The 27,832-nt window shown below is 39.5% G+C and overlaps 1 protein-coding gene across 1 annotated transcript in view; it reads right to left on the bottom strand.

Moving 5' to 3' along the window:
• Nucleotides 1–27,832, bottom strand: part of ADTRP (androgen dependent TFPI regulating protein) — a 76,474-nt gene that overhangs the window by 13,756 nt on the left and 34,886 nt on the right. Inside the window, exon 4 of the mRNA XM_004619965.2 lies at nt 11,595–11,710. Coding sequence (XP_004620022.2) covers nt 11,595–11,710 — 116 coding nt within the window. The remainder of the gene's footprint in view (nt 1–11,594; nt 11,711–27,832) is intronic.

The raw sequence follows: 27,832 nt of genomic DNA, 5'->3' as shown, positions 1-27,832 counted from the left end.
CAAAAATCAATACCTAGAAATCCATGGCTTTCCTATATACAAATAATGAAAGAGAAGAAAGTGATATAAAAAAAATCCTGTACACAATTGTGCTTCAGAAAATCAAGAACCGCAGTATCAGCTTAACTAAGGAGATAAAGGACCTGTATAAAGAAAACTACAAAATGCTACTTCAAGAAGTTAAAGAGAACATGAGGAAATAGAGATAATCCCCTGCTTGTGGATTGGGAAAATTAACATTGTCAAGATGACAATATTCCCCAAAGCACAATGCATATTCAATGCAGCCCCTATAAGGATATCCATGACATTTTTCAAATAAGTAGACCCAAACAGTTCTGAAATTTATATGGAACAATAAACCCCCAAGAATATCCAAAGAAATCCTTGGGAAAAAGAAGATGGGTGATATCACTCTCCCCAACTTCAAACTGTACTACAAAGCAGTAGTAATTAAAACATCATGATATTCAAATAAAGACAGACACACAGACCAAAGGAAAAAAGTTGAATATCCTGACAAGGCTCTCAAATTTATCATCACTTAGTCATTGATAAAGAAGTGGGAAGTATGAAGTATGAAATATGAAATATGAAGAGCAAGGAAAGCCTCTTCAACAACTAGTGCTGGGAAAACTGGCAGCTACATGTAAAAAAAATAAACTCAGACCTCTTTCTAATACTATGTACAAAATTCAAATAGATTAAATATCTCAACATCAGACCTAAGTCCATAAGGCACATGGAAGAAAACATAGGCGAAACCCTCTATGACATTAAAACTAAAGATAAAACACCACTGACCAAGCTAGTGTAAGCAAAATAACTAAATGGAACTACATTAAACTAAGACACTTCTTCCCTTCAAAAGAAACGGTGGCTAACTTGCAAAGACAATGCACAGAATGGGAAAAATTACTTATGCAATCTCATCTGATAAAGGGTAATATCAAAGGCATATAAGGCACTGGTAGTTCTTTACAAGAAAAAAGCATCCAACAGGGGAGGAGAAATGAACAAAAACTTCCCCAAAGAAGAAATTTGAATGGACAAAATGTACATGAAAAATGGTCTACATCATTAATCATCAGGGAGATGAAAATCAAAACAACAAAATATCATCTTACACCACAGAGATTGGCACACATCCAAAAGGACAAAAGCAACCAGTGCAGATACTGGGAGAAAGGGATTCTCATTCATTGTTCATGAGAATACTGACTGATCTAGCCTTTTTAGAGAACAATATGGGAATTCCTCATAGAACTTGAAATTGAGCTTCCAACTTACCCAGCAATACCACTTCTGGAAATATACCCTGGGGGCTCAAAAGTATACAGCATAAAATGTCATTTGCACTTCTATGTTTATTGTTGCACTATTCACAATAGCCTGAATATGGAAACAACTCGAATGCCCTAGAATAGACTATGGAATAAAGAAACTATGGTACATATACACTATGGAATACTACATAGCCACCAGGAAAAATGAAGTCATGAAATTTGCTTATAAATGGATGGATATGGAGAGTACCATGCTGAGTGAAATGAGTCAGAAGGAGGACAGCTATAGAATAACTGCATTCATTTGTGGTATATAAAAAATAATATGTAGTGTGAGACTAATATTCATTCAAGCCAGAGAAAAACAGGGGGCCAGGAGGACTAGTCAATGGTTGGAAGCTTGCTGCAAGAGTGTCTGGGGTGCGCGGCAGAGGGAAGTTAGGATAGAGAAGGGACCAATATGAGAATAATAGTTGGAAATGGTTATTTTGGATAGGAACTGGGTGCTGAAAGTAGGTAAAGGGATATATCTGATAACCTTTCAATATCTATATTGCAAACCATAATGCCCAAAAGAATATACATACACACATATATATATCCATATGGATATATATGAAGAGAGAGAGAGAGAGAGAGAGGAGGAAAATGCCTAGGCAGGCAGGAGGTGGGCATGTGAGGAAAACTGGGAACATCATTGGTGGAAATGTACACTGGTGAAGGGTGTTGGAACATTATTTGACTAAAATCCAATCATAAACAACTTTGTAACTGTGTATCTTATTTTAATCAATTGTAGCACTGTAGCACTGTCTTCCCATTGTTCATAGATTTGTTGAGCAGGCACCAGTAATGTCTCCATTATGAGACTTGCTGTTACTGTTTTCGGCATATCGAATATGCCACGGGTAGCTTGCCAGGCTCTGCCTTGCGGGCGGGATACTCTTGGTAGCTTGCTGGGCTCTTCAAGAGGAATGGAGGAATAGAAAATGGGTCGGCTACATGCAAGGCAAATGCCCTACCCACTGTGCTATAGCTTAAAAAATAAATTTTTAAGAAAGGGAAAAATATTCACACATAATTTGGCAATTCCACTTCTGGGTATCTGTCCAAGGAATAAAAAGTAAGGCCTCAAAGAGATCTTTGTATGACCATGTCCATAATAGCATTAGCCACAATTGATAAAATATAAAGGCAATTCAAACACTCATCTACAGGTAAATGAGTTTTTTAAGTGAACTCTTATTGGGACTGGAGAGATAGGACAGAGTGTAAGGCACTTGTCTTGTACTTAATCGACTATGGTCAATTCCCAGCTCTCCATACATTCTCCCAAGCCCTCAAAGAAGTAATCCCTGATCATAGAACCAGGAGTAAGCCCTGAGCACAGTCTGGTGTGGACCCAAAACACACACACACACACACAAATTAAAGCAAATTATTATTATTCAGTCTTAAAAAGGAATGACAATCTAAAATATATTTACAAATGGAATGACCCTAGATAATATTGCTCGATTTGCTTGAGCAGGCACCAGTAACGTCTCCATTGTGAGACTTGTTGTTACTGTTTTTGGCATAGTGAATATGCCATGGGTAGCTTGCCAGGCTCTGCTGTGCGGGTGGGATACTCTTGGTAGCTTGCCAGGCTCTCCGAGAGGGGCGGAGGAATCAAACCCGGGTCGGCTACGTGCAAGGCAAACGCCCTACCCACTGTGCTATAGCTACAGTCCCTGGATAATATTATGTTAAAATAAACAAGCCAGTTACAAAACCCCCACATATTGTTATTCATTTAGATCATTAAATTCATAGAAACATAAATTCGTATAGTGGTTTCAGGGTCTGGGGAGGGAAGTACAGAAGTTAAGGGATACAGAATTTCAGTTTGGGAAGAAAAGTTCTGAGTCAATAGTGGTGAGACAACAGCACTGTTAAGTTTTACTGTCATTAAACTAAATATTTGTATTGTTAAGATGGCAAAATTTATATTACATTTATTTCACAATAAGCACATTTTAAAAAGAGGCATCACAGAGTTTTATCTGTGTGTGGGGGGAGGGAGCTACTTGATCTCTGTCCTGGCACATTCTCCCAAACTTACCTAGAAGTTGCTCTTACGTAATCAAAACTTTACTAGATTGAGAACAGAAAATAATCTACAGTAACTCTGTGAAGTGTGCTTCTACTAAATTCATCTTAGAGTTTTTTTGTGCAGCATTTGTCCCCCACCCCATCCCCATCCCCGAACTCTGCTTCTCAGGACAGGATAGAGATGAGGAAAAGGATAGAAAATAAATACCCCTATTCATCAAGGCATAGGCATTTGTGCCCAAAGACAAGAAGTGAATATACTCTAAGTACGTTGCTTTATTTGGGCTGGAGCAATAGCACAGTGGGTAGAGCGTTTGCCTTGAATGCAGCCGACCCAGGTTTGATTCCTCCTCCCCTCTCGGAGAGCCCGACAAGCTACTGAGAGTATCTTGCCCGCACAGCAGAGCCTGGCAATCTACCCGTGGCGTATTTGCTATGCCCCAAACAGTAACTAGTCGCACAATGAGAGACTTTACTGGTACCCGCTCAAGCAAATCAATTAGTAATGGAATGAACATATTTTGCTTTAATTAAATATGTTTATATGCTTGAAATTAGGTCTTCCTAGTTCTTATACACGCGTATAGTCCACAAAAATAATGACATTTCCTAGAGACCTAGGAAGTTTCTGCTTATTCACTTCAGTTTTGTTTCTTGAGCATAAGGTTTGTAATGAAGAGTTCCTGAGGTGAGATTACAAAATCTATGCTTTCAAAGGAAAAATGCAAAGAGTTACAGATGGGTTAACTGACAGTAAGCAAAAAATTTAAAGTACAAACAGGATATTAGGCAAGACAAGCCATTTAACAAAGGGCAATCAGCAGGGTATGATAAAAAAGGAAAAAGTAAAAGAAGGAAAGATAGAAGGAAGGGAGGAAAGAAGGGAGGAAGAAAGGGAGGAAGGAAGGAAGGAAGGAACGAAGGAAGGAAGGAAGGAACGAAGGAAGGAAGGAAGGAAGGAAGGAAGGAAGGAAGGAAGGAAGGAAGGAAGGAAGGAAGGAAGGAAGGAAGGAAGGAAGGAAGGAAGGAAGGAAGGTGCTAATTTGATTATCTACAAAGACAAGATCTGTAACTTTCATGCCCACCCAAACACTGGGATACAGCATATTTTTAAAATTTTGAATGCATATCTGTTTATATGAAGCCCCAAGATGTTGGTTCCTCTGTATGCAGTTGCTATAGATAGTTATTAATTGATTGACCTACCAATACTGAATCTCTAAAACTGGGAAATATATATAGTAGTCTTGCAAATTTCAGTTAATCTGATGCTAACTTCATTACTAATTCTAAGAGGCAAAGGATTCTAAGATTAATAACCTTCTGAAGTTATCTGGAGTGTGAATCTAAGTGAGTCAGAGTCGATAAGCCGGGGATGTAATTTATCAATAAAGCATATGCCTTGCATGCAGGTGACATAGCACTGCATCATCCATGCAAAAAAGTGAAAATAAAAAATAAACCAAAAATAGGTAGAAAAATGGTATATTTTATAGTTTTTCTTCATCCTAAACTTTGAAGTCTTAAATGATTATCATGAATTTTCTCTTTGTTGTACCAAGGTGTGGAAATAGAAATCTATGGGTTAGAGATCAGTAGACTAGATTGAGTTTTGTGGGCTTTGGGAGATTATTTACTTCAGAATATAATTCTTAAAAAGTTAAACATCATACATATCATTCTGGGGCTGGAGCAATAGCACAGAGGGTAGGGCGTTTGCCTTGCACGCAGCCGACCAGGGTTTGATTCCTCCACCCCTCTTGGAGAGCCTGGCAAGCTACAGAGAATATCCTGCCTGCGCGGCAGAGCCTGGCAAGCTACCTGTGGCATATTCGAAAAGCCAAAAACAGTAACAAGTGTCACACTGGAGATGTTACTGGTGCCTGCTTGAGCAAATTGATGAACAATGGAATGACAGTAACAGTGCTAACATCATTCTAGTTCAGCAAAGTCAATAGAATAAATGGAACATCTGCTCCAAGGTTCTCATGATGATTTCATACATAAATGTGTATATGTGTGTGGGGGGGGATAGGAGGGTGTGTTTCCTGTTCGCCTCTGATTACAGAAGACAAGCACAATTTATATTAATCCTCCAAGTTAATGGAAGACTCTACCCCCTCACCCCACCCCACCCTCACCTCTCACAATCTTATCCTACTGGGAGCAATCCCAGAATCTTCGAAATCCCATCTTTCTTGAAAAATTCAGGTCTGAATTTCCAAAGGGAAGTTCACAAGGCAAGTGGTTTTCAACCTTGGCTCAGATGTATCCTGAGCAATCAAACCATAGTCTTTAGGAATGGAGCCCAGATATGAGATTTTTCAACTGACTTTTTTTACTTACACCCAAAACTATTTCTTTCACAACGTCTCTACATCTATTAATGGCATCACCATCTTGCCAGTCTGCTAAGTAAAAATTCTCAGACTTATCCTTGATTTTCCCTTTCATTTGCCACCTACGTACCAATTAATCTACAGAACCTATTCTGTTCCTTCTACAATGTGTTTTAGATTTGTCCTTCCTTCCTGATTTAATTCTCCTCAGGCTGTTAGAAAAATGCCTGATTTCTCCAATCGCACTTTGGCTGAGAAGGAACTGAAGTTTGGACAAGAGGGATGAGAAGTATAGATAACCATTTATTCTCCTAGACATCCATCCTCCAGTCCTCTTCAATCTGCATCCTGGCTGGGCTGGGCCCCAAAACTGTAAGGGGAATTATGCAACATCTTTTTAGGTTATCTTACATGAGGGCTACGGTGTCTATTGTGAAAAATCAGACTGGGATTCTGATCCTCACTATAATTTCAGATTTTAAAATTACAGTGCATCTGGTTGGCTCCAAAAGAAATATATCTTTCAGAAAAGATTAACAGTGGCTCTCTAGTAAGATGTTTTACTACAGTGCAACAGCAGGAGAAAGAGGGTCTTGGTGAGATGGCTGATCATGAAGCAATGCTTGGAAGACCTTTCTGGCAGTTTGTAATATATCCAGCAGTAACTATGCTTTAGTAGCTCTGTGTAAATGGGTGCATGAAATAAAAGATGCATTACATCTGACAACTTTCCTGTGGGACTCCACCTGAGTGTTAGAATAGTATAGAACAAAGGAAGAGAGAGAGAGTACACCAGGTAAAGGTGTTTGCCTTGCAAGTGGCTGACCCCACTTTGGTCCCCAGCACTCCATATAATCCCTTGAGCTCAGTTGGGAGTGATCCCTTAGCACAGAACAAGGATGTGACTCTCTTCCCCCCATCCTCCCATCCTCTAAGAAGATAATCATTTCTCTTGTTTCATAAGAACTCGTTGTCAAGTGCCTTTAAAAAGACATCCCACGATTATTGGACTATCATGAGTTATCTGTTGACCCTTGCCCTGATCATGCAACAACTTACACACTAGAGACACCTAAACTATTGGTAGACTTTTGGTCTGGTAGTAATGCATTGTAGGCCAGGTGAAGCTGTTGTCGGGGTCAGTAGCATCTTTCTACTTCTACCAATACAGGGGGCTAAAGGGAAATAGCATGGTTGTTTTGCTAGTTGTGGGATGGAAGGTTTCCCTTATAAACCTTAGTGGAGCCAGGCAGAGATGCTGGCCTTTGGACACTAGGTCTTATGACCTTACAGCATGTGTGGGAGAGCAATGCTCAGGGCGGTGTACAATATGAACAAGCATGAGCCTGCATCGGATTATTGGAGTTCTTTAGGAACTGAAGTCCTGAGGTCTGAACCAAACAGGGTGTTCCAAGCAACTGAATGTGAGATGACACAGGAATAATGAAGAAGCTATAACTAAAAGCAAGACAAGTTTGTTAAACTGACATTCCTGAAGATGACAGGAACATCTCACTCACTTTCATTTGATAATCTTTCGTTCTATTTTGTTTCCCATGTCTTGCCACTCATTTTAAGTACAGCTTTCAAAATAGCATTTGGAAAACATAATTTGCTGGCAAAGTCTCCCCTAGTCTCCCATTCCCCACCCTGCTTCCACACCATAAAAATAACAGCCAAGAGGCTGGAGCCCTAGCACGGAGGGTAAGGCATTTGCCTTGCACGCGGCCAACCCAGGTTCGATTTCCAGCATATCATATGTTCCCCTGAGCACCGCCAGGAATAATTCCTCAGTGCAAAGCCAAGAGTAACCCCTGTGCATCACCGGGTGTGACCCCAAAAAGCAAAAAAGTTAAAAAATGGAAAAAAAAGTAACAGCCAAGTCACACACCTTTGCTGTTTCCAACCTCTACCTGCATCCACAAGTCTCTGAGAGACGGGAGACTCCAGTGATATTTCTTATTAGTCTATTTCACTACAGGTCTAGTCAGCACAAATTGCTGACCACTTCTAGAATGTGTGCTGCACTTTTTTTAAATTAAAAAAAACTTTTAATTGAATCACCGTGTAAGGTTCCAACACCTGTCTCTTCACCAGTGTACATTTCCCAACATGAATGTCTCCAGTTTCCCTTCCTGCCTCCAGTCTGTGCTTTTGTTCATTCTCTCCCACTTCATGCTCAATTCAGTCAGCCCTCAGGCTGCAGACTCCATGCACACCTTTTAGGAAACCCTTCTCTGCAACTGCTCTCACTCCTCTGCCTTTCTGGCACTTCTCACCTGCTGTTCTTAACGTTTTGTATGCCTGGTTCATGTCTGCTTATTAAGTATAAACACATGACAGACTAGCTTGGGCCTCATATAAAGTAGTATAAAAACTTTGTGTTTTTTTAAGGAAAATCCCTGCCTTAGGGGAAATATTTGTTCGGTGAATAAAAATCAGCAGTAGGGGCATTTCTATTTTCCTGCTTCTTACTACTGTTTCAGAGAAAGGTAGGTGAGAAGTTTGGGTAAGTAAGAAGGGAGGAGCAAGTCATCATGTTTATAGGTGACTAATGCCTTCCGAAGGAAATGGAAGATTTGCAGTTATTGCTACTTTGCAAAGTTTTATTTTCCCACTTGGGTTAGCCCTCCAATTTTGCAATCTAAAATAACTAAAATCAAGTGCCACATTGGAGGCAGTCCCCTGTTTCAGGGGATATTTTTAGGACTCGTAACATAGTCTTAGCAATGAACTGCCTCTCTGGCTCGGAGCTATTGCTGTTTTTCTGACTCATGGCCGTTTCTCACGCTCTTTCTAGTCTGAGCTCATATTCTTTCCCTCGATCTTGCTAAGTTGTTTCCCTATTTGACCATCCAAATGGACACACGCCTAACAGCTGACACACAGTCATTTCCCTAAAAAAAAAAATGTCCAGGGATATTTTTGGTTTGTGGAAATTGTTGATGATCACCTCTGCTGCGAGGGGCTGTGGACTCCAGAGGTGGCATATGGCTGGTGATGGGTAGGGGATGGAATTTGAACCCACCTATCCAGGGAATGAACAAACAGAGGGCAGTTGAAAAACAAAACAACCACCTCCACATGCTCACAAACCATTGTCTTTGACGATTTCTGCTGACAGCAAGTCCTGATGCACCAAATGTTGATTTAGTGCTTCATTACTTATAAGGTGGTGCCCATAAAAAACCCACTCCAGTTCCCCTGGACATTCACATGACATTCACCTGCCGGGGCCAGGTATCTATCTCCTCCTCTGCCATCAGTTCAATAGCTAATCCAAGTGCAACACTTCAAACTAAGAATAGAAGGACATGGTTCTTTCGCATCCCACCCCCTTTTGACATTTAATGGTGTATTTTACCTTTGTAAGTTGCTGTTGCACATACCTGGCCATGAGAAAACAGAGGAGAACTGAATTTGGAAATAGGTGACCTGGTTTAAGTTTCAGTTCCAGCTCTGATGTGCCTGCCCATTTGACTCTGAGAGAAAAGTCATTTAACCCGTTGAGGTTTCAGGTTTCCCACCTGAATGATCTCTAAGTAACTTTCCACCCCTCAACCTTCCATGTTTTCTTTGCAGATTGATTGAGACTGTCATTGGTTGGCTAGTATCAATTACCCTGAATTACCACAAATGTCATCAGTTAGTGTCTTTGTTTGGTTCCTCCTTAAAATATCCTCATCAGTCAGAATCATCTTTCTTGCACATATAAACATTTCACGCTTCTACTTAAAGCTTTTCCAGGGAAAAGACCTCCATTTAAAAGTGTGTGCAAATGTGAATTTCAACAAGTTCTTTACCTGTCCTGCAGCTCAGTTTACATTCAGCTGCTTCTCCCCTGGCAGATATTTTTTTCCACCACCTACAGGGATTTTCCACATCTTTGTTGATTTAGCACTGTAGCATTGTTGTTCATCTATTTACTTGAGCGGGCACTAGTAATGTCTCCACTTCGAGACTTGTTACTGTTTTTGGCATATCAAATACGCCACGGGGAGCTTGCTAGGCTCTGCTATGCGGGTGGGATACTTTCAGTAGCTTGCCAGGCTTCCTGAGAGGGCCAGAGGAATCCAACCCGGGTCGGTCTCAAGCAAGGCAAATGCCCTACCTGCTGTGCTATCACTCCAGTCATATACTTAGTTCTTGGATTACAGCTGAGACATTACTTCCATGAATACAAAGTACTCAGTATTCAAAAGCATTCCGTGCTTAGAGTACCCCAATATAAGCTCAGAAGCCTGTTTTCTCACCGATTTTGCACTTTCTCTCTCCCTCCCCCTCACTCTCTCCCTCCCAGTCACTCCGTCCCTCCCAGTCACTCCGTCCCTCCCTTCCTCTCTTCCTCTCTCCCTCCCAGGAAGGCCCCAAAAGTTTGCAAGCATAGTGTCTCACACAGTGAGGAATCCTCAGATCTTAGCAAGTAACCAGCTTAAACCTCATGTTCTAAAAGTCCTTTTTAGTTAAAATGCAAAGGAGAATAGCATAGATCATCTGGAGATTTATTGAACACGTGCCTTATTCAAGACAGAAGATGCAAGAAAGATTTTGGTCAGGAGATGGGAGGTGCAGAAGAGCAAAAATAGCGGACCTAGCAAACGGGAAGAAACAGCCAAGGAGGAACCACCATTGAGTTCTTTGCATAAAGTTCTTGGCTTTCAGACAAGGCTGGTGGTAAGGCCTGTCTGAGTTGTTTGGTATGTGTTCTTTCCTGGCTTCAACCGCTGGAAGAACACTCTGCCAAATAAACTCCCCAAACTGTAGTCACATAAGGATTGAGATAATTCAGATTGATAGACATGAACAACATATTTAAATTTAGAATTACCACAAATTCTAAATAAAGAATATTTTTAATTTATTTATCTATTTATCTTTATTATTTATCTAAATAAAAAATAAAGGAGGGACATTGTGATGAGCTTCCAAAGCAGTAACTACATGGGACATGGCCTTTTCTTGTGAAGCAAAAACATGGCAGTGGATAATAAGGCTATAAAATGAAAAGGGAGGGGCTGGAGCGATAGCACAGCGGGTAGGGTGTTTGCCTTGCACATGACCGACCTGGGTTTGATTCCCAGCATCCCATATGGTTCCCTGAGCACCACCAGGAGTAATTCCTGAGTGCAAAGCCAGGAGTAACATCTGTGCATCGCTGAGTGTGACCCAAAAAGCAAAAAAAAGGGGGGGATTTTCCAGTTATTGGGGGAAAGCCAAGTGCTTTCGTTGGGCACTATTTTTATTATGGGTTTTTTTTTTTTGGTCACACCCAGCAGTGCTCAGGGATTACTTCTGGTTCTGCAATCAGGAATTACTTCTGGCAGTGCTCAAGAGATCATATGGGATGCTGGAGATTAAACCTAAATCAGCTGTATGCAAGGCAAGCTCCCTACCCTCTATACTATCTCTCCATTAAAACACTTTAATTATACTTCAGAGAGCTTATGGTCCATTATAGTCCCCCAAAAACCACCAGAAGTTAGTCCCAAGCACAGAACCTGAAGCCCTGAGCATAGGTATGGCCCCCAAACCCCCAAAAAATATTTTCATTTCAAGTGTAACTAAAAATTGGTATTTCCTTGGAGAAGATAATATGTGTTGCTTTATAGTATGTCATTCTTCATGAGCAGGAGAGAGGAGCTAATGTCTGTTGCATGTGTTTATGTACAACTCTGTATTGGGGACACTTAAGGTTCTTTCCATAAATAATCAAAGTGAGGCAAAAATTCTCAGTTACAATGCGAAATACAGATAAAACAGTTAAGTGTCAACTCAAGATAAAGACACTCATGGAAAGCAGTGTTTTCTTCTGGTATTAAATAGTCTTTAGGCATTAAATTACAAATCTAATGAATTTTCTTTATATGGTTCTTACCTGCCCATGTAAGAAAGGCAAACAACAGACAACAAGCTGAGTCCTATTTTCTTCGACGGATAGGCATGTTGCCTCTGGAAGATTTCAACTAATGAGAAGGGCAATATCAAAGTATGCTATAGGAGAAAAATAAGACAAATCATGTCAGGATCACCTGGCTATCCACAATAGCTCTTACTTTCTACTCCTCCTCCAATATACCTTCTTACACAATTATCAGAAGCAACTCTCACAAATTTGATTCAAATTGTACATTGTACTTCTTAGATGCCCAGGGACCTAAAAATGGCTCTCTACTGTCTATTATTCTGGTCCAGACTTTTTTGCCTTTGCTTTGTAATGCGTTATCTCCCTTACTGATCCCGCTTATTACATACAGCTCGCCTCTTCTGACACACTTACACACCACCCACACTCATTCCAGGCACACATCCCTCCACTGTGACAAGATTTTAGTCTCTTTAGTACTTGGCAATGCCTGCTCTCACCATTACGCTTTCTGGTTACGCCACGACTCTGGGTGGAACATGTCTCCTCTCCCTATATTCATATTCTTGGTGGTCAAGCTTCTGAGATCATGTCTCCAAATAGTCTTCTCACTAATTTCTCCCATTCAATTCTTACCCATTTATAAACTGAACTGTGTAGTCTAGCACTTATGATGTGCATTTGTACGCCAGAGTAGGGTGGGCAGAGAACACAGCTTAGTTGTGTGTCTGCATTCTTCATTCCCCAGTACCATGGAAGTGTCCTGTTGACCGTGTTAGTTGCATGGGGTATGAGAGATCCTTTTTCTGAGATTCTTTGTCTTTCCACTTCTGTCCTGCTTCACCCATTCCTCCATACCTATTGGTTTCCTCACATCTTTCAGATCCTTTCAGATCCTTAACACTAGATTATTTAAATTGTGTAATCAAGAATACAGGCCTTTAAGAAAGAGGTTTTATCAGCACACGGCTACCAAGACTAGCTCCTTGCTGGGTTATGCAAACTGATTCGGCAAAAGTAATTGGATGTATGTGCAATGTCTCTTAATGAATAAGTGAACATATTTGTTAAGCCATACTCTGTGCTTATTGATACTATTCTTATTATTGATACTATTGGTCAGTTGTATTATATTTGTATATGTACATTTATATACACATATTTTCTTTAGGGGTCATACCGGTAATTCTCAGGGGTTATTCCCCACTCTGAACTCAGGAATTACTCCTGCCTGGCAGTTCTCAGGGGACCAGATGGAAAGTCAGGGATTGAATCTGGCTTGACCATGTGCAAGGCCAACACCCTACCCGCTGTGCTAGTACTCCAGCCCCTTATATATATTTTTGATTTGCAACTATCATTCCTCTTTCATCCTTGCTCTTCAATTTTCTTAATTCATGGGTGTCACTTGTTTCTATCCTGTTTCCATTCCTATTCCTGAACCCCATGGTAGCTTGGTCACCACACAGTTGCTATAGTCACTGAGGCCTACAGTAGCCATGTCACCATAGTCCCGTGCCCAGATACGTGCTGGCACCCTGAGTGCTGGTTCTGGGTGCTGGTATTGCTGCTTTGCTGGCAGTCACATCAAAATTGGGCGTCAGTAAAAAACAATTTAAAAAATGTAACAAGGAGCTAGAGATACGGGGCTGTGTGCCCAGTACAGCCACCTGCCTTGTTGCCTGCTGCCTTCACTCTGCTTCCGTCAGGAAGAGGCACCGCTATCAGGAAGCATTAACTGTCCCATTATACTGGCCATTGATCTGACAGATTTTAACCCTCCCCGCAGTCAGCAGCTTCTGCTCTCTACTTTAATGATCATTTAGAACAGGATTCTTGCCGAATAATGTGGTGTGTTTGCATTAAGAGCAAATGAGTTCACAGTGATTAATGCTTTTACAACAAATGACTCAGAAATGCATGATTGGTCACCTCTTCCAGGATCTTGCCCTTTGCAAGTGACATTCACTTGGATTTCCAAATGAATTCTCTCTGATGGCTTCTGGGAAGTCTACTTCAGTGATGTCATTAGTGATGGGTCATATACTTAATACTAACGAAAAGGACTTAAAAAGAAGCGTGTTTGGGGGTAGTAAGACTGAGGAAAAGAGAAAGACCACGTTCTATGAGCTTTATGAATATCGAGCTATTGCAAAGAGCCAATTATCACACAATAAACGTCTTGGTTTTCAGAATGTACTGATATTTCACCTCATGTTGACATAAATTAGCTGACCTTTTAAGTTGGCACGGTTTTCAGAATAAAGGGGAAATTCAGTAAGAGAAAAATCAAATATGTTTTCTGCTTCCAAAAAATCTAATAATTAAGCTAGGATTGACACAAATTAGAATGCTGCCAAAAATTACTGAAAACAGTGACTCATTCTGTATTTCAATTAACAGTTTCTCAGTTTCCCTTATAAACAGTGAAGCTGACAAAAATTAATTATCTCAGAGGGGGTAAAATATTTCCTTCCAAAGTAAACAAAACATCATTGGTTGAAACAATAGTCTGTTTAGAGGGGATGGAATAAAGCTATCTTTCCTTGTCAAGTAAGCCATCATTTTGGTAGATTCTTCTTGAAAGATCTCATTCCAAAAGATCTCATTCCAAAAGGATAATGTGGTTCTACCCCCCTCCCCCATTCTTTCTACTAAGTTGCCTTCTCTTCCTGACCTTAGTTTTTTTCCTATAATCCAAATATTTTCTAGAAAACCCTTAAATATGAAATACTTAATTAAGTACTGATATGCTAATTGCACTTTATATTCCTTGAGTACAAAATGGCCTTTTAAGTTACTTGTAGATAAGTACTAAATTTATCAACATATAGAAAATTCTTGCAAAGTTATGTGAGTGGTAACCCGAAATATAAACTTAGAGAGTTACTCACCTCATACTAATAAGTGACTTCCTTGTGTATGAGAGAAACCTATAAGAGCATGCGTTTGTGTGGCCTTTAGGAAATGGGCAAGCCCTTAATCAGTGGGATGAATTAATCTGTTTTTCATTGAAGTCCTGTAGGGGTCAAGGAAGAATTCATAAGCCAAGGATAGGCACACATTTAGTTTTTTTTTTCTTTTTGGGTCACACCCGGCAATGCACAGGGGTTACTCCTGGCTCTGCACTCAGGAATTACTCCTGGTGGTGCTCAGGGTTCCATATGGGATGCTGGGAATCGAACCCAGGTTGGCCGAGTGCAAGGCAAACACCCTACTTGCTGCACTATCACTCCAGCCCCTACATTTAGTATTTGTGAAAACCCAAGATCTTAATTTTCTCTAGTGAAAGAAATTCAGGAAGCCTACACATTTTACAAATAAGTAGTATCACATTAAAATATGATCTCTGACCCTTTGATTTTTGTTTCCTTGCTGAATTGACTCTGGTATTGTATTGACTGAGTAAAACAAAACAATTTCTTTTTAGCCTGGTTATTGAGAAACTTTAGATGCTATTTACATGTTTTAGATATTAAACCTCAGATGCTATTTATAATAATGAATTTACTTAACATATGCCCCCTTAATTTTTATCTTGGTATTCTCCTCCTTCTTCCATTCAGGAAACACTTATCTGAGACTTTCTTTCTTCAGTTGGTTCTTTCACATCTGAGGTCCTATTCTACAAGTCCCTATGATTACTTTTTGGTTTATTTTGCTAATGGATAGTTATTTTTAAATGAAGCTTAATTGCATTGACAAGACCTCATTTCTGGGCCCAATAGGAAAGATCATTTTGCTCAAGTGTATTCAATACATCTTAATTTTATTATTTAAGAAATGGAAGACTTTAGAAAAATCTCCTCAGGGGCAAACACATGATCAAAACATCAATTAAAATGTAAGTGTAAATGCAGCATGCGTGAAAATGATGGCAAAATAAACCTTAACCGAATGCCATTATACCAAAGCTTATTATTACACCGCTGGATCTGTTCCTTAAGTTTGAAAATTTCTTTGATATAAACACAAAATAATTGTTGTTTTCTAATTTCTAGTAAGATAAGCTTTGGTTTTGATCTTACAGTAAAAAGTTAAGAACTTTTGCCTCATTTTTTCCCACTGTAGCTTATGCTTCCCTATAGGTTGGGATAATTCTGATGGTTTGTCTGAGAATTCTTTGCATCTAAAACAAAGACTGTTTATATTCTCCAGGTCTTGGTGCTGTTTCAAGATATTAAAATATTAACATCTGAAAAAAATCTGATTTATGTAAACCTGAAAATATAGACATCTGTAAACTTTTTTTTTAAAGCTCTCCCACATAGAGTACATGCAGGAATCTTTTCAGTCTCAAACACTAAAGTTTAAAAGATAATTGGACTTGTAAAAATTTCCTTTTCCACTCTCTAAGAACTCAAGTACTCAGCCTAGGCATTACTGTAATTAGGAGTCCTGTTAAGATGCAGAACGGATTGGAAAATAAACCACTCACAGAAAAAGCCTTCTCTTTGACCTCTATATCTATCTAGTTGGGCTGACTACCAACCTGGCAAAATTTTAGAAAACAAAGTTAAAAACAAGTTATATTTACTGTAAAAGAATGTAAAAGAATAATGCAACAAAAGCAAGATGGATTGATGATAGACAAATAGACTTACGATGTAAATACCGTAAACTAAGTGGCAGGTCATACAGATGTTCACTGTAAAATTCTTTCAACTTTATTTCATGTTCGAAAATTTGATAATAAAATGTTGGAGATCAAGTTAATAGTCTTTACTAGCCTAGAGAAATGAATTTCCCCCACTGGACTGTGAAAGAGAAGAATGTCATTATTTATATACTCATGAGTATTGAACAGACTGTGAAATGAATCCGAATTGTCTAAGAAGAGATCCTAAGAGATGTCACTTACTATATACAGTTGTCTTGGCCAATATTTCAAAGCAGCATTCTTCCACTAGGAAGTAAGTCTGCTTTGAGAATTTCCAGTCTGATAAAATGGCTATTTAGAATCTTTTCAGTTAAGGATAAGACAAAAGAAAGATATGGGATCTTAGAATCCTGGAAAATAGGAATTTATCTGTCACTTCCTGTTCTCTTCCTTTTCTCTCCTCCTCTGCCACCCTAAATCACCCAAATCCCTTCCTCTAATTTAACTCTCTTCAGTGATAATAACACCCTAGACACTTGCTGTAATCACTTACTCATTCCTTCTCATATTCAAACTTGATTCACTTTCCCCCTCAAATACTTCCCCTAGCTGCCTATTCTTTTATCTTTCCCAGAACTACCTTCCTAGCTTCCCCTTATTTTTGGTGCATAATCAACAGTGCAATTAGACCAACCTTCCTAAAACAAGTTTTATGTTGTTATTTCCTGATCAGAAACTATTTGGGGTATCATACTTTTCCACAGTATGTCAACAGGCTCCCTTCTTTTAGATTTAAAGCAGTCTCCTGAGTATTCTTGCATTTAATTCTGTTTTCTCTCCCGGACTCCTATTTTCTCATTAACTTAACTCTTCTTTAATTTTTCTATCCCATCTAGACACACAGCTTTCAAGAACACATATATTTACATGACAATAAAAAAATCGGACTACTGAAGCATAAATATATCCAAAAAATAAGTCTTGCTGAGCTGATATTATTAAGATTCAAGAAAGAGACTGAATGCACTTAGATGCTTTTTGATTAAACAAAATTGAATTTTCCCCATCGTAATTAATCCTCAAGAAAATTTCAAGCATCACATTGGTACTCAGTTACCCAAATGAAGCAGAGCTCTGAAGTGTACCTTATGTCAAAAACAGTTCAAAGATCTCTGTGCCATTAACTGATAAAAGTTGAAAGCAAAAAAAAAAAACAATCTATTGAAGAAGATTCTGCAAGTAAGAAGATACTATTTTATAATTATGTGGCTGTTTGATAATCAGAGCAGTACATGGATTCCAGAAATACCATTCCCCCCGGGTGTTTTTGTTTGTTTGTTCAATTATGAGTCAGACAAGAGCCAGTATTTTATTGTCTGTTTAGAGCTTGGCGTGTAGGCTGTATACCCTGTTGATGACACAGAGATCTAACTGCTTGGAGACATTTAGAATCAATGGCAATGCTGATGTCCTTTTATTGCAAGTAAAAGCATCACTAACAAACCCATCTTGCCTCTTGGTGCTGGATCAACAGTCCTTTCTGCCACCTCTGGGGTTATGTCACTTTCATGTCACACCCACCCCATGTCCTGAAGCGTCAGATACTCACTTCCTTTCCTCCCACTCTTCTTCTGGTCTGCCCCAGAATCTCCACTGATTGATTATATCCTGTTTCACTTTTGTACACTGTCAATTTCATGTATTTTTATTCTTGTCCTGACGTAGGTCATAAACTCTGAGGGCAAAGCTCTCATTAATGATATTTTTTCACAGATCCCTTACATCCTTTGTTTAATACATTCTTTTTCACTTCAGTTACCTGATCCTATGTATTGTAAGGTAGAAGTCAGTCTTTAACATGGCCCTCGAAGCCTGTTATGATCTGGTGCCTATCCTATCAGTGTCCATGCCTCACCTATGGCCTCCACCCTACCCCGATGCCCTAGTTACCCTGCAATATGAGCACACTTTCCTGTATCACTGTTGATAAATTGCCCTGCTCCTGTGTCCACCTCATCCCTTCCTTTCCACGTTCCTCTCATCTTATAGGACTCAGCAGAGAAATCACTTCTCCTAGGAGCCTTTGAAGAAAGAAGCCTGAGACCTTCCTTTACCAGCTTACACCTCCTGTGGTCAGCCCCAGCACAATCCCACAGTAAGGTATTTACTTCATATAGTGGCCAGACCTCCCGAGGAAGAAACAACTCCAGGTTTAAGGCTGCTACCATGCTTATCAGTATCTAACAAGGCACTCAACCAGTTTTCTCCACTGGCATCGATGAATGAATCAATGCAATTAATGGAGTGGGGTCGACGGGGAAGTAGGGGTTGGATTTATGCTTGGTCTGGAACACAGTCCTGTCTGCCGGTGTGAGAAGATAGCATCTGTAGCCAGAAACAACTGACAAGGGAACCAAAAAAAAAAAAAAGATATTAGGGTCATTGAGTCCATCTCACTTCAAGCTGGTCATCCTTACTCATTGTCGTAGCAATAGAAAGCCCCCTAAATCCTAAAAGTGGGTGTTGTTGGTAGGGAAATCTGAAGATGTGATTTCTGGGAACAGCTCCAGTACCCACACTATGGAAGGTCACCATCTGTGAGTGGGTTGTCCTACAAGATGGTGAAAAATGTAACCAGCAAAGGCAATTCTCATTTCCTTGAAGGACCCCCCAGCCTGTGAACTCCCATTCTTAGACTAGACTAGATGGAAATCCAACCCGGCTCCACCCAATACCTTTTCTTTATCCTCTCCTCTTCATCAACCTATAATCTACACTTCCTCCTCGCTTCTATGTCTGGTTCCTCATGTCACACATGAAGGCTTGCTTCTAAGACAGATGGGCAACTCTCTAGAAAGCTGCTCCAATTTGAAGGAAAGAGACTGTTCTTTTCAAGGAAGGGAAGTTTCTGATGTGTGAGGATCTGCTCTTGCTTTTGAGCCACTTTCTTCGCAGGATACTTTTCCTTCCTTATAGATCTCATCACAATATGAATAAGGAACTTAGAACAGAGTCAGCTGATTTTCTGGGAGGTTACAGCAGTTTTTGGAAACTTCCTGTAGGCTAAGGCTCTGGGACAAAGTTCCAAACTCCCGCATGACTTATTCAGTGATGAATTAATTTCCGCATTTCCTCTCTCTTCACTCTGCCTTTTCCTTGCTGACCCATCAGAGTATTCCTAAAGGGACAGTTCATTGTTCTGTAAGAATAGCAGTTACTCATTGGTGAGTTTACCAAATGCAAGTAGTGTGTTGATTTTGATTTAGTCTCTATGGAAGGGGAGGAAGGGGCACACGAGCTCACTGTGAAATCTTACCAGTAGAAAGGGGAGTGACTGGAAATGGGGCCTAGATAGGAGAATAGAACAACATGTTTGCTTGGGAAATTCCCTCATTTCATATCCATCAAATATTTCATGACAAGCAGTGTTTTCAGCACTATAAGAAATTGAAAGAAATTACTAATGAAAGTCAACTTATATTTGCTGTGACCATACAGTGTCATACAGCAGAGCCTGGCAAGCTACCCATGCCATACTTGATATGCAAAACGGTTGTAACAACCGTTTTGTTACAACTGTTTGTAACAACGACGGTTCTCATTCCCCTGATCCTGAAAGAGCCCCAATATGCCACTAGGCGTGACAGGGACGAATGGAGAACGAAATGGTATCCACTTGAGCAAATTGATGAACAACGGGATGACAGTGATACAGTGATAGAGTGTCACATGAGTTCTATGCTATTCTAACGTCTTATGAAGACTCTCAAATATTTAACAACAGCACATAGCACTGGACTGAGCCCTAATTGTTCATAATGGAAGGTAATGCTCTCTTGCTTACTATGAAGAACTAATTCCCTTTGGCAACTAGATAGAAATCTTTCTAACTCCAGGGCTTTTTTTGGGGAGTGGTGGGAGGGAAGTCACTTCTTTCTTTCCTTCTTTCTTTCTTTTCTTTTTCTTTCTTTCTTTCTTTCTTTCTTTCTTTCTTTCTTTCTTTCTTTCTTTCTTTCTTTCTTTCTTTCTTTCTTCTTCTTTCTTTCTTTCTTTCTTTCTTTCTTTCTTTCTTTCTTTCTTTCTTTCTTTCTTTCTTTCTTTCTTTCTTTCTTTCTTTCTTTCTTTCTTTCTTTCTTTCTTTCTTTCTTTCTTCTTTCTTTCTTTCTTTCTTTCTTTCTTTCTTTCTTTCTTTCTTTCTTTCTTTCTTTTCTTTCTTTCTTTCTTTCTTTCTTTCTTTTCTTCCTTCCTTCCTTCCTTCCTTCCTTCCTCCCTCCCTCCCTTCCTCCCTCCCTCCCTCCCTCCCTTCTTTCTTCCTTCCTTTCTTCTTTCTTTCTTTCTTTCTTTCTTTCTTTCTTTCTTTCTTTCTTTCTTTCTTTCCTTCCTTCCTTCTTCCTTCCTTCCTTCCTCCCTCCCTCCCTTCCTCCCTCCCTCCCTCCCTCCCTTCTTTCTTCCTTCCCTTTCTTTCTTTCTTTCTCTTCTCTTCTTTCCTTTCTTTCTTTCCTTTCTCTTCTTTCTTTCTTTCTTTCTTTCTTTCTTCTTTCTTCCTTCCTTCCTTCCTTTCCTTCCTTCTTCCTTCCTTTCTTTTCTTTCTTTCTTTCTTTCTTTCTTCTCTTTCTTTCTTTTTCTTTCTTAAATTTTATTGAATCACTGTGAGATAGTTACAAGCTTTCATGTTTGGGTTACAATCACACAATGATCAAACATCCATTTCTTCAGCATTGCTGGTGGTATCTCAATGTCTAATTATTTTATACTACACCACCTGTTGTATCATTTAAAACATTTTCTCTCTAGGTTTCTCTAGATATCTGGAGAGACAAGCCAGGGATTAATGCACTGGCCTTATGTGCAGTTAACCCCAGTTTTACTCCAGCACTGCACGTGGTTCCCCAGTATCCCCAAGAGCACAAAGCCAGGAATAAGCACTGAGCACCAATTAATATGACCCTAAGTCCCCCAGTCGCTTTAATTTTTTAAATTAAAAAGCAATCATCACATAACTTATTCACAAAAAGCAAGAGTGAGGGGGGGATGGTAATTGGACCAGAGGTGACATAAGGATAGTGGTAGAGGGTTATATATATATATATGTATTTTGATAGTGGTCATGTGTCCTAACTTTATACATCAATGCTCTAAACATATTACCTATATTAGAACTGAGAAAAAAAAGACTACAAAAATATTTTCAATTATACATAATTTTTTCCTTATAACGATCAAAACAAAAGATATGTCTATAGGACATCAAAGTAAAGGTGTCTGGTAGGGTGTTACTCAAGAGAAAACTAGCTGGAGATAAGGAACTTGGGAACCACAGTGTTAGATATACCTTTTGTTAATGGAAGTAGATATAAGAATTAAAGGAATAATATGTGTGAGAAGAAAAGTTGTAGGAGGAAACACTTTCAAACTTAAGCCAGGCAGAATCAAACCTTCACATCATAGCTGATTAGAATCAATCATGTGGAAGAGTACATGTCCATTGCTGGCTGTTTAGCATTACCCTTGTCTTCTATTCAAGGTGCTAGGGACACCCCTCACCCCCACCTAGTTGTGACAATTTAGACATTGTTAATTGATCCTTGAAGAAAGGAATTAATCCCAATAGAGAATCTCTTTTGTAAAGAGATTCTCAAATCTCTTTACAAAGGAAGAACATCATACAGTACAGTCTTCAAATGTCTAGGGGCAGACAAGGAAATGCTATTTCAAGAAAAATGTGAACAAGTAGAAGAGTATGAAAGTCCCCTGTTATTTAGAGATGAGAAAGCTATGATCTATGCTACACACTTACCTCACCTCACACTGTATCATTGCCAACCTATGTATACCAAGACCATAAGTGGCAACGCCATTATAAACACATTACCTTAAGAATAATAAATTTAAAAATTATTTCAAAAATTTCAAATAAATAATTAAAAATCAAGTCGTAGGAAATGCTTAAAATAAATCTCCTACACATAATTAAAAAAAAACAAAAGCTGTGATGCACATACAGATGATTGTTTCTTGTATTTCAAAATTGTTCTTTCATCTTTCTTCTTCTTTCCAGGCTGAGTCATATATCCCTAGTCCAGTCCCCTGTACATTTGAGTTTCAATTACTGGTTCATAATAGGCTTATTTTTTCTGATTTTTCAAAATTGAATCACCAGGAGATACACGGTTACAAGGTTGTTCATAGTTGGGTTTAAGTCACACAATATTTCAATACCATCCCTTCACCAGTGTACATTTTCTATCACCAATATTCCAAGTTTTCTTCCTGCCCACCCTCCTCACCTGTCCACAGACTACGTCTATGGCAGGCACTTTTCTTCTTCTTCTTCTCTCTCTCTCCCTCTCTATCTCTCACAAACATACACACATTCTCTCACACACACATACACACATTCTCTCTGTCTCTGTCTCTGTCTCTCTCTTTCTTTCATTCTGGGCATTATGGTTTGCAATATAGGTACTGAGAGGTTATCATTGGAGTCCCGGGGTGCTGGGAAAAGGTTTACAAATAAAAGTCTGCACAAAGTTCATTGCCATCTGTCTCACCAATATCAAAGGTGCTAGAAATATGGACACATTTGTAATTATAAAATTTGGGAAGCTACATGCCTATTTGCCCAGATACATCCTGGAAAAGCAGGACTCAGGCAAAGATACAGGTTTCCTGAGGCCAAGAAATTGGGCTCATTTTCCTACCCTGGTCTTCTCAGATAAAATAAGACAAAATTTCTCAAAAGATCATAAAATTCCCACTCATAAATTAATAAAAATATGGCTTTTATGAGTTTCTAGATGTGTTATAAGAGGGAGGGTAAAAATACAGACCCTCTTATTCTCAATCAATTTTGTGTCAGAACTCCCTGGAAGAGCCCTCTGAAATGATGATTTAGTTTCCAGCACCTCCTTCCTTCCCACCCCCCCCAACTCCCCTCCACCATCCCCCAAGCACAAAGGTTTTTATTTTGTTTATCAAACTCAATGCTTTTTGCTAAAATTCTTCCTCTCATGAACAGTGAAGTACTGAATTCTCTGCCTTCATGAAATTATTCTCCTTTCAAAGAAAGATGACTCTGCTAGGCTCTCCACCCAGATGTGACCCCGAGTGGCTGCACATGAATGGCTCCTCCGTTCCTGAACGCCCATGATCCTGGAGTCCAACTAACTACTTTCGGCACCCAGCGGCTTCTTGCAGAAATGCCTCTAGACTGTGAACTAAGCTACGGCTCCATGCTGCCCCGGGAGGGGAAAGGTTTTTCTCTCTTGGCCTTTCCTTTCCCCAACAGCAGCGTGGCAACTGCCATCTTATAAGACCCACTAAACAGAGGTACAAGCTTGCAATGATGTGACTTCTGGCAGAAATTTCCCTGGGCTTAATTACTAAAATAGCAGAAATCCAAAACCTCATATGCTCTTCGTTCTCAGCAATGGAAAACAAATTGTCAAATGATGCCTTTTTGGCAGGTCTGATTGTTGGGGGAAAATTCCAAATAATAATAGTGAATTTTTTGTTGAAATATTGAATGTAATCAAAGTAAAGGGAAAGTAAAGTGAAAATCATCAGCCACACAGGCAGGGGGTGGGGGTGGGATGAGAGGTATACTGGGGTTCTTAGTGGTAGAACATGTGCACTGGTGAAGGGATGGGTGTTTGATCATTGTATGACTGAGACTTAAGCCTGAAAACGTTGTAACTTTTCACATGGTGGTTCAATAAAAATTTTTTTTTTTTGCTTTTTGGGTCACACCCGGCGATGCACAGGGGTTACTCCTGGCTCTTCACTCAGGAATTACCCTTGGGGGTGCTCAGGGGACCATATGGGATGCTGGGATTAGAACCCGGGTCGGCCGCGTGCAAGGCAAATGCCCTACCCGCTGTGCTATCGCTCCAGCCCCTCAATAAAAAATTTTTAAAAAATGACTCTGCTATGTGCCACCTATATTTATTGCAGTATTAGTCACAGTAGCCTAGATCTGGAAAGAACTGAGATGTCAAATAAGAGATGAATGAATAGAAGAGTTGTGGTGTATGTGCACAATGAAATATAACTCAGCTATAACTGTAGCACTGTAGCACTGTCATCCCGTTGTTCATTGATTTGCTCGAGCAGGCACCAGTAACATCTCCATTGTGAGACTTACTATTACTGTTTTTGGCATATATGAATACACCACGGGCAGCTTGCCAGGTTCTGCTGTGCGGGCGGGATATTCTCGGTAGCTTGCCAGGCTAAAACAAAATATAAAATCTTGATTTTCTACAGTGTGAATGGATCTGGAGGGGATCAAGCCAAGCAATAAGTTAGAAAGAGAAAGATAAACATTGGATGATCTCATGTATATGGGATACATAATAAACAAAACAAGGACATGGGCAGTATTTGATGAAAAATTACTGACAATAGGGGGAGAGGAAGGCAAGGACAGTATGAACATTGGAGGAGGGATATTGGCAATTTGGTGGTGGATTTGGTGGATTTGGATTATACCTAACACAAAATCATTAATATTCTTATTAATCAGTGTTACCTCAATACAGGATAAAGTTAAACTAAGTAAAATAAAAAACTTGATGCCATGTTAAAAATAAACTTTATTGCTATTGAACTGCTAAATTTTCAAGTTTCATAGCAACCATGAAAGAACTTGTGCTATTCCCATTGGTGGAGTATTTCTTATACATATAGTATGATCATGCATACCTCACGAATATTTAGTTTTTCCATCAGGAGGAACCTGTAGTTGACCCTGAGAAGTATATTTTTCAAGTTCAGTGCCAACAGGGCAGTAGAAAGGTGGGGGAAAATTAGTGTTTTATATGATTTTAGAACTTTAGGGAAAGACCTTTTTTTTCAATAAATGTTTCTATTCTCTGACTACCTTTCTTACATCATGCTACCTCTGTGAACATCTGTTTCTTCCTCTTCTTAATTTCAGCCCCTGTTCTCATATTCCCTGTTCAATAGCTTTTATGAACACTCTTTGTCAACATAAACACCCAGTTATCTAACTAACATCCCAGGAATGGTGGCAGTAAGAGCAAAGTAAAGACTGAGAATGGTTCTGCTGGAGAGTATCCATTTTTGAGCCACAGTACCAGTGAGAATAAAACATCACCTCTCTCTAACAGAACATGTTAGTTACTATGACTGCACATCTTTTCAAACATAAGTCATAAATATAAACAAGTAACATAACACATCCCACAGGTATTTCAAGGTGTCGGTAATCTCTCTAGAATTTTCCTCATAGAACTTTTTGTAGAAAATCATACTTTAAAATTTCGACACTTAGAGTGTCAGTCAGAGACTCTGAAAGCAGAACTGCCAAATGCTTCTTTTCTTCCTCTAATGCCCCAGAGACCTAGAACATGCCACTCTAGGATCCTAGTTCTGGTGCCAAGTAGGACACAGAGAAATGGTCAGAGTTGGGACCAATATCTCATTTATTCTTTAATATGGTAATAGAAATTTCTCACATGCCAGGTGCTGTGTAAGGTGCTAGAGAGTAAATGTGGTTCCTGATCTTGTAGCCCTTACAAGTTTTTTTGGGTGGTTTTTTTTTTTGTCTTTTTGGGTTTGAGGCCACACCTGGTGATGCTTAGGGCTTACTCCAGCTCTGTGCTCAGGTATCACTCCTGGTGGGTTTAGGGGATCATATGGAGTGCCAGGGCTCGAACCCGGGTTGACCACATGTAAGGCAAATGCCCTAACCACTGTCTTATCACTCTGGCCCCATACTTTGCAATTTAACAAGGAAGACTTTCTATAAAAGAAGTAAAAAGACACACAGAAACCAATTATGGTATGTACTATGAAAAACTCTATGCATGAGAAGTGGAGGGACATATTTTAGGTAAAGTAGTTTAGGGAAGGTTGTTCTGAGTTCAATTTAAACTGGAGCTTAAATATAATAAAGCGGTGGAAAAACAGAATCTTCTAGGCGAGAAGAAAAGCACTTTCAAAGGCTACTGGAAAGTTTGGAGGTGGTGTGCTAGTTTAGATAAGAAGTAACAGTGGGTACCAAGTTGTCAACAATTTGGCTAGAAAGTGGAACATTTGACACATATTCCGTGGAGTTAGAAAGGACAAGATTAGCTCGTTGGATCTGATGGTGATAGGATGGAGGAAGGTGGCAAGTTCAATGCTTGCTTCTTTCTAGAGCCTTTACGAGCATCGCGGATCCATTTCTAGAGGTACAGAAATAATAATGCAGGACAGGTTAAGCAATGAGTATGGCTTAGAAATGAGTATGCTTGTCAGTACACAAGGGTGTTTGTGGCATGCCTGTAGATGTGTTTACTGAAGCAAAGTCAAAAAGGCTGCTAAGAAATACACATCTGGAACTCAAGATGTGAGCTGGAGACCCAGTATTATGGATGGAATTAAATCCAAAGGGATGGATATGATTAGACGGGAAAGAGTACCAGCTATAAAAGAAGGTCAGGGGAGATCTGGAAGATCAGGATCATTTAGACTGCAGATAGAAGATACCAAGGCAAAGAGTAAGTTCAAGGAAAATGAGTCTGTGTGACATCAACAGACCCAGGAAAGTTAAGTTTTCCCAAACATCACTAAGATGTCTGTCAGTTGAGAACAAAAACAGAGATAATGGATTTGGCAATGTGGTGACAATTGGTGACCATGTTAGGAAGAATGAGCTGGACATGTATAGGTATAAGGGTCTAAACTTTTTTCCTAAACTTTTTGAGCCACAAACTAAACTTTTTTTTCATTGGGAGACTTACTACTTTTCCTATGGCTTGAACGACAGTGCCTGAAGGAAGCTTCTTATTTGTCACGCCTTTGCACCTTGCAAAATTCTGTTGAAAATCAGACTCAGGAGAAAACAAAGTTTTAGCTTGCTGTTCGTCTGTGTTTCAGATGGTAGAAAGACAGTGTGATCTTTTCCACGAATTTGATTTCATCTTCTAGAGTACTCAGTTTGAAAGAGTAGGCACCAGAGAATAATCTAGAAAGTTTTGCGAATCACCATAGTCCTAAGCTACAACGGCACTGTGCTTTATTCTAACTTGCAAAAGTATGCTAGTCTGGAAAATTGAGGTATGGTGGGAAGACACCCACCTATGCTGGCAAAGACCCCAATTAAGGTCATCAGCACCTTGGGGGAGAGTTGAGAATTTAGTTTTTGAAATCTCTTAACTGGGGTTAGGTGGGGATTCTCTTCTCTTGTGAGTAGGTCTAGGTCGTTTTGTAGTTTTGTGCTTAGAACTCCCATTTTGGCATTAAAGAGAAAGTGAATCAAGTCACCCTTAGGTTATTAAAATGAAACTTTCACACAGCTTGTACCAAATATAGGGAAAATCACTCTCAGTCTTTTATGTTGTATAGCATGGGTCACTCTTTACTAGAAATCTGATCACTTTGATATATCACTTAATGAACAAGAGCTTTTTTTCTTAGTTGAGCAAAACCTCTGAGAGTTTTTCCTCCGGGGACAGGGTGAGAAATAGGAAGGAGAACATTCCACCAAATTCCTGTATAATTTAAGATTGTTAAATGAAAGCCTATGGAATTAGCCATAGGGAACAGGATACTGTCTCTTAGAGATGGGGGAAAATATTACTTAGCTGTTAGTTCTCTTTGCTTATGTTGACCTTTCAAAGTCTTTCTGCATAGCAAAAGTAAA

This window comes from Sorex araneus, chromosome 2 (genome assembly GCF_027595985.1).
Source record: "Sorex araneus isolate mSorAra2 chromosome 2, mSorAra2.pri, whole genome shotgun sequence".
Classification (NCBI taxonomy): domain Eukaryota; kingdom Metazoa; phylum Chordata; class Mammalia; order Eulipotyphla; family Soricidae; genus Sorex; species Sorex araneus.
This window is presented reverse-complemented; position numbering and strand designations above follow the sequence as displayed.